Source organism: Gymnoscopelus microlampas (genome assembly GCF_963454915.1).
Source record: "Gymnoscopelus microlampas genome assembly, chromosome: 15".
NCBI lineage: Eukaryota > Metazoa > Chordata > Actinopteri > Myctophiformes > Myctophidae > Gymnoscopelus > Gymnoscopelus microlampas.
Window position 1 is genome coordinate 46,924,146 of NC_139952.1, and position 10,230 is coordinate 46,934,375.

General features: G+C 42.9%; 1 protein-coding gene across 1 annotated transcript; it reads left to right on the forward strand.

Moving 5' to 3' along the window:
• Positions 1 to 4,699: 4,699 nt before the first annotated feature.
• LOC311061828 (transcriptional regulator Myc-A-like) lies at positions 4,700 to 7,250 on the forward strand (the record flags this gene model as incomplete). The annotated part of the gene is made up of 3 exons (XM_084080525.1): positions 4,700 to 4,932; positions 5,407 to 5,885; positions 6,235 to 7,250. 3 exons carry the CDS (start codon positions 4,700 to 4,702, stop codon positions 6,903 to 6,905), a joined length of 1,383 nt encoding a protein of 460 aa, XP_083936651.1. The 3' UTR covers positions 6,906 to 7,250.
• Positions 7,251 to 10,230: the final 2,980 nt, after the last annotated feature.

Consider the following 10,230-nt stretch of genomic DNA (forward strand, 5'->3'; position numbering starts at 1 on the left):
TTTATTTCAGGTGTAGATACTGTAGATCAAATGTTGTATTATAGTGTCTTGCACCACAGTGTGTGTTTATATGGTGTGTGTGTGTGGGGGGGGGGGGTGCGCTAACAGAATGGGACTCAAACCCACAACCTCCAGTGTACGGAACGTTGAGCCTCCTGCAGCTGATCATTTCTACGTCCTCCTCACGGCTCCACAGCTTTCACCTCCTCTTTCTTTGGACAAAACTCTACGGAGGAGAACACACACACACACACAGAGAGAGAGGGAGAGAGAGAGAGCGAGCGAGAGAGAGAGAGAATGTTTGTTTTGTTATTTAACAGTTGACCTTCACTGTGAGTGACGGCATCAGAAACATGTTTTATGACAGTAATAACACATACCAGTCTTCCCATCGTAGATGAAGTGACGAGTGAGTGACGAGTCAAATTTCAGACATTCAGCTTGTTTCTTGTTTGACTCCTGAGCAGCTATCAACTCCTCCACATTCTGGTGTTTACCTTCTCTTCCTAACACACACGCACACACGCACGCACGGGCACACACGCACGGGCACACACGCACACACACACACATGTGATCTGCTATTTTCTGCTATGTGAAATAGGACATTCTGCATAATGTGTACTTTTGGTACTTTAAGTACATTTTGATGGCAATACTTTTGTACTTTTAGTCAAGTAAATTTGGAATTATGGACTTTTACTTGTAGTATTCCTACATCCTCAAGTATTGATACTTTTACTTAAATACAAAATGTGTTTGTGTCTGGACAGAAGGTCTGGTAGAAGAACACTCTTTCACTGTTTAGGGAACTAGCGTTCTGCTCCGTCTGCACGCCTCCCACTGCAACACACACACACACACACACACACACACACACACACACACACACACACACACACACACACACACACACACACACACACACACACACACACACACACACACACACACACACACACACACACACACACACACACACACACACACACACACACACACACACATACTAGTCATATTACTCACAGAAAAATAAAAGTTACTTCAGTCTATATTAGTAGCTTAATGACTAGTATTACAATTCTACTGTCTTTCTCCAAAGTATTTGTATATAAGTTCATAGTTAACATAAGTTAATAAGTTAACTAAATGCATTAGAAAGTAAATACAAATGTTACTATTCAGGATTCCAATTCAAAAATAGAAAAAAATAGCAGATCTACAAGCTGAAAACGCGTGTTGAGCTTGTAGATCGTCTATTTTTTTTAAAATACAGAGATAAGAGGTGTCTGCCCGACTATAGTATATACAATGCAGCCCTCTGGACTGAGTGTGGAAATATAGTGTCCCTCTGCATCATCAAAGTTGCATCACCCCTGATGTAGAATATGATGATGATGTTTTAATGTAAAGTGTAGAATATGATGATGATGATGTTTTAATGTAAAGTGTAGAATATGATGATAATGTTTTAATAACTCACATAAACTGGCAACATGCAGGGCGACAGACACACTACTTGTGTCCACAGTGGTGTTCATGTAGTACGTCACACATGAGCCATCCCTGCACCACAACACACACACACACACACACACACACACACACACACACACACACACACACACACACACACACACAGTATGTTGTTAAAAAAACGATGCGCTGGAAACCGAGACATAATCCTGTCTATAAATATGCAGTATAATGGTCATTTGAGAAGGACAATACTGTGGGTTAACCATTTGAACTCATTCTTAGCATCCTTCTTCTGGGGGCGCACGTTAGTTAGAAAATAGCAGATCTATTGGCCGTCAACTAATTATAGGGCCCGTGGGAATACAGTCAAATATTGATGGGGATAGGGCGGCGACTGTTGAGTTATACAAGTATTTGGGTACAACGATTGATTCCATTCCAACACTGATGCCATCTATAAGAAAGGTCAGCAGAGGCTGCATTTTATGCACAGACTGAGACAGTATGACGTGGAAAAAAGTGTAATGGTGCTCTTCCATCGATCCTTCGTGGAGAGTGCACTGACTTTCTGTTTTGTTTCCTGGTATGGCTCATTATCATTAGTTAATAAGAACAAACTCCATAAAATCATCAATGTATCCAGCAAGATAGCTGGGGTACGACATGAGAGTATGGCAGCAATGTATGAGACCCGGGTGCTTGACATGATTTATATATCACTTCAAATCAACACACCTCACATACAGTGGACTAACGTAATCTAGTAATTTAGTATTATACTAAACAAATCGTCGCCTTGCTAAACTAATGGCAAAATGTCAGGAAAATTTTAAAAATGATCCAAAACACCGAGTGCCGCGCTACGAGCTTGTAGATCTGCTATTTTTTAATAGCCAAAGTATAAAATAATGGCTATAGCTAAAATCTAAAATGACACAGATGCGTTCCAGGTATTAATGGCTTAAGTTGACAAATACATTATCTAATGTAATTTGTTATAATTTTTGAATACATGCATTTACCAATAATCAATGTTTGTAGGGGCCGCTGAGGGCCAAAAATAAAAGCTAAAAAGAATATTCTAGAATGCAAGGGGAGCCAATGGAGACAGGGCAGCTGTAGCCTACTTTGCACCAGCTGCAAGCGACTGAGTGATGATTTGTGTCTATCTTTTATTCTGGGGGTCCTTGGCACAACATGTTTTTGAGATGGGGGGGTCCACGGCCAAATACATATAATTTTGGGGGTCCTTGACATGAAGAAGTTAGAGAGCCACTGGACTACAGACGAACATTGCATTCTTCTTTTCTTTTCCACTTAGTCTTTGTCATTTTTGTCTGTGAGGTTCTGTGCTGTCCATATGGTCTGTTTGGCCACCTTCCGCCGCTAGATGGCGCAGCGGTGTCAGAACAGGAAGGTATTGTTTTGGTTCCAAAACAACAGACTTCTCTCCATCCATCCTGGTGATGATGATGACGTCACCATGCTTCCAGTCCATCCTCTGACGAGAGGAAGGGTTTCCCGGAAGAACCGTGACGTCATTTAGCACCCGCCCATAAGAACTATTAGAGCTCTCAGTCCATGATGCGTTGATTCAGTGTGAGGCGAGGAGTCTATGGAGTTACAATACGTTTATTATAAGAACAACGTTTATTATAAGGAGTCTATGGAGTTACAATAAGTGTATTATAAGATCATTATTGGACTAACGGTTGCCTGGAATAAAGACATTTGTTTTCTGTTCTTTTGTCTTTGCTTTTGGCCATAAGGTAAGTTTATGATCTTTAAATAAATCTTCCACGTTGTGTTTATATGTTTTGTGCTTTGATTCAGTGATAGATAACAATGGCTTTGTACATTATTAAGTGTTAACTTTTGAGACGTGACTGGTTATAAACTATAAAGTTAAAACAGTATTTTACAGTATTTATTTACAGTAGTTGTAGCTACTAACGGTAAGGCATGTTTTATACCCTATCGTACGACGGTGTCGCGTGTCAAAAAATGCACCACGATGCAACATGCTGTGTGGAGTTTTGGGGGGGCTTGTGGGGGAGATGGAAAATGGACCATATGTTTGCAGATGTTTGCCTGACATGCCCATGCTATAGGTTAACTTGAAAGTGCTTTAAAAGTTCACACAGCTGTTCCACAATAACTGAAATAGTCTATAGCTTACATTGAATCAATCAATGATCGATTTAATACTTTAGACATTTGCAGGAAAAAAAGCACAAGAAGAAAGTACAGTTTACATTAAACGTGGGCTTCTAAATAGGATTTAGAAGCCCATGAAAGCCTAATGGCTTGTTTCAAATGGGGTCCTCATGTACTCAATTGTCAATTCATAGTGAATATCACATAACATCTAATAGCCAAGATACATAACTATTTATAAATAGCATTAGCAGTGGTGGACAAAGTTGCCTACTGCTCCTTGGCCTTAGATCAAGACTATCGTAGATGTATTTTATCGATTTTGTCACATCTACTACGAGTCTTAGCGACCACCCCCCAGAGTGCCCTGGACTTTGACCAGTAAAGCCCGTACTTCTCCGTGCATGTACAAAATAAATATATAAGGTGTTTACCCGGTTGCCCTAAATGTTAGCTAGTGGTCCGTAGTCTTTGTGCAATGTATTAGTCCGTCTTTTTCAATAAAGACGTGTTTTAATCCCGTTTATGGCCGATTCTGTCGCGGTTCCCCTTGTGCGGTAGTGACGGGGCGCATCTGGTGAAAGCAGGAATTACACGCAATGTAAAAAGGAAGTAAAGCAGGGAGAAAAAATGGTATTCGGTCACAGAAGGGATTAAAACGCATATCTATTGATAAATACGGACTAATACATTGCAGAAAGACTCCGAACCGCTAGTTAACATCTGGGGCAACGGGGTAAGCACCTTATATTTTGCATTTGTACATGTACGGAGAAGTACGGGCTTTACTGGTGAAAGTCCAGGGCACTCTAAGGGGTGGTCGCCAAGAGAAGCTCACAACACAGCACATTGTTTCTCTGCAGACATGCAGCAGATTTTAAGCAGCAGAATAATAATTTAAACTGTTATGTATTCATTTAAAGTAGTTTATCTGCAGACATGCATCAGATCCTAAGCAGCAGTATGATAAACTGTTATGTATTTATGTAATTTCTCTGCAGAAGAACATGCATCAGATCTTATTAACCAGCAGTATAATAATAATGATGTTTCTCTGCAGAACATGCATCAGCTCTTAAGCAGCAGTATGATGATACACAGTGACTACGACCTGGAGCAGCCCTGGTTCTTCTGTGCCGATGAGAAGGAGCAGAACTTCTACCCAGAAGCAGCAGCATCAGAGGGGCCAGGCCGGGGCCCGGCGTCCTGCTCGGCCCTCAGCGAGGACATCTGGAAGAAGTTTGAGTTGGTTCCGACCCGCTCAAACACCCCCACCGCCCCCACTGTGACCTCCAGGTAGGCATGTCGCCGTTATTACATCATTGCCTCACCGCAGTTATTTGAGATTATTGCAATTATGTTGCATAATCATAACGAAAATAGGTTATTTACAAGCTCAATTGTCACAATGCGAAGCGTTGTGAGCTTGTACATCGCCTATTTCTGCTATATTTGAATAATATTGGAAACTGAAAGTATTGAATTATTACATAATATATGACCTGTCTGTGACATAGTACATAATTTATTTTCATTATTTGTACCGGCCGTTGTCAGTCATTTCTTTGTAGGCCTATATTTAAGTTATCAGATGTTGTCATATTGTATCTGTGTGATTTTAGCTTACAAAACCAAAAGGGCAAACAGAAATGAAATGAAAAAGTCATTTATGTTCCATCATTCAATGCCCAAAACACAATGATAAATCATTATTTGCAATTATATGTGTGACAATGTATCGTCAACTAAAATCTCTGGATGTTGACACAGCCCTGGCTCCGGTGACTGTCTGAGAGACGAGGCCGTCAGTCAGAGCTTCATCTGGGAAATGGACTGGGTCCCAGACCCGGGCCCTGATGCCTCCCGGTCGGATCTGGATCTGGACTGGGTCCCGGACGCGGACACAGACCCTGCTGCTGCCTCCCGTTCGGACTCCTTCTTCCGGTCCATCGTGGTGCAGGACTGCATGTGGAGCAGCTTCTCTGCGGTGGAGAGGCTGGAGAAGGTGGTCTCGGAGAGGTGGGCTTCCCTCCAGGCCAGGAGGAGGAGCTCCTCGCCCGGTCGGGGTGAAGATGTGGGTCGGTCGGGATCCTCCGCCGAGGTCCCTGAGGAGGAGGAGGACCACCTCCCTGAGGACTGTGTCGACCCGTGTGAGGTGTTCTCCTGCGGTCTGCACGAGAACCAGGATCCAGTCATGAAGCGTCCGTCCGTGGACCCCCGTTCTCCTCCTCACTGCCACACTCAATCAGGTCAGTGGTTCTCCTGAAAGTCTTCCATGTCAGGGACCCCCCAAGTATTTGGTTGCGGACCCCCATCTGAAAATATGTTGTGCCAGGGACCCCCAGAAGCAAAGATTTGTGTTAAAAATGTTCACTAAACTAAAGATTTTTGAAAAATAGCCAAAGTGTAAAACATGGTTAAAGTGGTTAAAATGATTGTGACGCTTTGTTAACAAATTTTGCTGGGGACCCCCTGGTACCCCCCCTCCCCCCCAACCCTAACCCGGACCCCTGGGGGTCCCCGGACCCCTCTTTGAGAACCAATGATCAATCAATCTGAAGTTATGTAAACACTCCATAATGTTCCTCTGTTCCCCAGAAGAAGAAGAAGAAGAAGAAGAAGAAGAAGAAGAAGAAGAACAGGAGGATGAGGAACACGAGGAAGAGGAGGATGAGGAAGAGGAGGTAGACGTGGTGACAGTGAACCAGAGGACGGCGTCTCCTAGGAGGTCAGGCAGCTCAGGTGCTTCTTCATCATCGCTAGAAACCTCAAGCAGCCCTCATCATCATCATCATCATGATCATGTGGTGAGGAAGAGGTCTCATGTGAACATCCACCAACACAACTACGCTGCACCACCCCCCTCCCCCTCTTCTTCCTCCTCCTCCTCCCCCTCCCCCTCCTCCCCCTCCTCCTCCTCCTCCACAAAACGCATCAAGTATGAACGGGGTGAACAGCAGAACAACAACCACAGTGTCTGGTGTTTAGAGGTGGATCGGCGCAGGAGCCACAACGTTCAGGAGAGACAGCGGCGAGACGAGCTGAAGCTCAGCTTCCTGCTGCTGCAGCGACAGCTGCCTGAACTCAGCGACAGCGGCAGAGCCTCCAAGGTGGTCGTCCTGAAGAGGGCCCAGCAGTGCATCGTGGGAATGCGGGCGGACGAGAGGAGGCTGTCGGCGCTCAAGGAGCAGCTGAGCCGGGAAGGGGAGGAGCTGAAACGCAGACTGGAAGAGCTGCGGCGGGGGAGTGGCCGACTAGAAAAGCGCTAAAAGACTCAGTTTGAAAGACTCTCTATGGAATCAGTCTGAAGACTCAGTCTAAAAGACTCTGTATGGAATCAGTCTAAAAGACTCAGTCTAAAAGACTCTGTATGGAATCAGTCTAAAAGACTCAGTCTAAAAGACTCTGTATGGAATCCGTCTAAAGACTCAGTTTGAAAGACTCTGTATGGAATCAGTCTAAAAGACTCAGTTTAAAAGACTCAGTATGGAATCAGTCTAAAGACTCAGTTTGAAAGACTCTGTATGGAATCAGTCTAAAGACTCTGTATGGAATCAGTCTAAAGACTCTGTATGGAATCCGTCTAAAGACTCAGTTTGAAAGACTCTGTATGGAATCAGTCTGAAGACTCTGTATGGAATCAGTCTGAAGACTCAGTTTAAAAGACTCAGTATGGAATCAGTCTAAAGACTCTGTATGGAATCAGTCTGAAGACTCAGTTTAAAAGACTCAGTATGGAATCAGTCTGAAGACTCAGTTTAAAAGACTCTGTATGGAATCAGTCTAAAGACTCAGTATGGAATAAGACTCAGTATGGAATCAGTCTAAAGACTCAGTATGGAATCAGTCTAAAGACTCAGTATGGAATCAGTCTAAAGACTCAGTATGGAATCAGTCTAAAGACTCTGTATGGAATCAGTCTGAAGACTCAGTCTAAAAGACTCTGTATGGAATCAGTCCAAAGACTCAGTTTAAAAGACTGTATGGAATCAGTCTAAAAGACTCTGTATGTAATCAGTCCACAGACTCGGTCTAAAGACTTAGTATTGACTCTAAAGGTAATAAATGAATCACCCGTATTAAGGTGACCAAGTCCATTATTGTTAATGTGATTAAGTTGAAAGTATATTATATAATATATTCTATATTTTTATGCGTTTCACAACGTAGGTTTATAAAGCCTAAGATAGTTTACATGTGTACGGTACATAATATATGGATGGATTATGACAACATGCTTTAGAAGGGGGGGTGAAAACATGGATGACATGCATGTTGGGCACGTACTGTATTGGTCATGGATGATTCCTTGAAGCAGTGGTTCCCAAACTGGGGGTCGGGACACATCTCGGCCCCCAAATTATTTTAGGGGGTCCACAGATGATTACAGTAAACAAACCATATACAGGATATCTGCATATTTCTAAATTAAATATTACAAATACCTTTTTAATACCAAATTGGCCAAATTGTCAAATAGTAGGCCTACATAAGAAAGAGGCAAACATTGTGAGCTTGTAGATCTGCTATTTTCACAATATTTGTCTGTGGAACAGAGTCAAACTAAATGTAACGCCTCAACTCCTACAATTCCAAGTGCTTGTCAGGGTGGGGGGTCCCCAGTTCAAATATGAATATTTTGGGGGGTCCCCAGTACAAATATGATTATTTTGGGAGGTCCCCAGTTCAAATATGATTATTTTGGGAGGTCCCCAGTTCAAATACGATTATTTTGGGAGGTCCCCAGTTCAAATATGATTATTTTGGGGGGTCCCCAGTTCAAATATGATTATTTTGGGGGGTCCCCAGTTCAAATATGATTGGGTCCCCAGTTCAAATATGATTATTTTGGGGGGTCCCCAGTTCAAATATGAATATTTTCACGGCCTGAAAAGGTTGAGAACCACTGCAATAGAGCAGATGTTTGTGAATGACCTACTGTATAGCACTTTATCTACTGATCCGTTTGACGTCATTGCTGCTAATGTCCTTTAAGGGGCTAGTGTTCTATCTATGGTCTTTTATGTGTTGGACTTATTTTGTTTTATACTTTGTTTATGTGTGTTTTATGAGTGGTGGTTAATCTATATTGCCTGTTCTGCACAGTTCTTTGGTACTATTATTGTAATTTAGTTTTTCTAAGTTTTGTGTATAATTCACAGGCATGGATTATTTATGTTTTAGTTTAGTCCTGTTTGTCTTGTTTTATTGCTCACTATGCGTGGGGCTGTCCTTATACATTTCACTGCATTTTAGAAAATACTACTTTTTAAAAATTGTATGTGACGAATAAAGGTTGATTGATGGATCTCACAAAGACATTTTATAAATCTGTTACTGTCACTGATGGCATTTGGTGAACTGTATTTACTGTGCCGTTATAACATAAGACACTTAGGAGGAGAGGAGAGGGGAAGGGAGGAGGGGAGAGGAGTTCAGACATGTGCTCTCCACATGGTCATGCCCATGCTCTGACACATGCATTCTTTGACCACTCCCCACTCAGATAGACCACACCCACTATGTCCGTCCTAGTTCTATTCACATCTCAAATGTCTCTCTGTATGTCTCCCTGTCTGTCTCCCTGTCTGTCTGTCTGTCTGTCTGTCTGTCTGTCTGTCTGGCTGGCTGTCATTTCACAAGTTTTCACATTTGAAAACTTGTGAAACGGGACATGCTGCATAACAAGTACTTTTACTTTTGGTACTTTAAGAACATTTTGATGGCAATACTTTTGTACCTTTACTCAAGTCAATTTTGAATTTTGAATAAGCAAAGAAATTTGAGTGCTTTTTCCAACACTGCCAATCCCTCATGACGACACATGGTGTGTGTGTGTGTGTGTGTGTGTGTGTGTGTGTGTGTGTGTGTGTGTGTGTGTGTGTGTGTGTGTGTGTGTGTGTGTGTGTGTGTGTGTGTGTGTGTGTGTGTGTGTGTGTGTGTATCATTTCCTCTGAGGGCACGTGAAGCATTTTTTCAAACCTCATCAGATCAGATGCTTCCTGTTCCCCCTCGTAAACAGGAAGTGTGTGTGTGTGTGGGGGGGGGGGGGGGGGGGGGTCTGTGTGTGCATTAAACAGGTGTTTAACAGGACTGTAAAGGTCAAAGGTCACAGGTAGCCTTAATAGTGATATCAGAGACAGTTTAGAAAAGACACTGGTTCCTCCTCGTCAAACACAAAAAGAGGAATACCCCCCCCCCCCCAAAAAAAAACCTTTCCTATCAATTATTCACCCCATGAAGCCTTGAATACATGGAGATGTTTTTGTTTTTGTTCCATTTCTAATAGCCAATAATCCAGGCAGTATTATTGGCATAGACAGTTGTTGTGGTCAGGTCCACCGACCTTCCATAGCCGCGGTGGCTGTAATGTGCTCTCATTGGCTGTAGTGTGCATCTCCTCGCAAGGTGGTCGCAGCTCCTTTCATATTGTATGATATTGTCTGCTGTCCTGTCTGGGACACAGTTGAATATCTAACAGTTATCTGAAAATGGTCGGAAAGCCGTCGCAGAGCGGATAATCGCGGTCAAATCGTCTGGCGGAGCCACACAGCGAGCATTAGCTGACCGATCAAAGGCCGATCCACTAGTCAC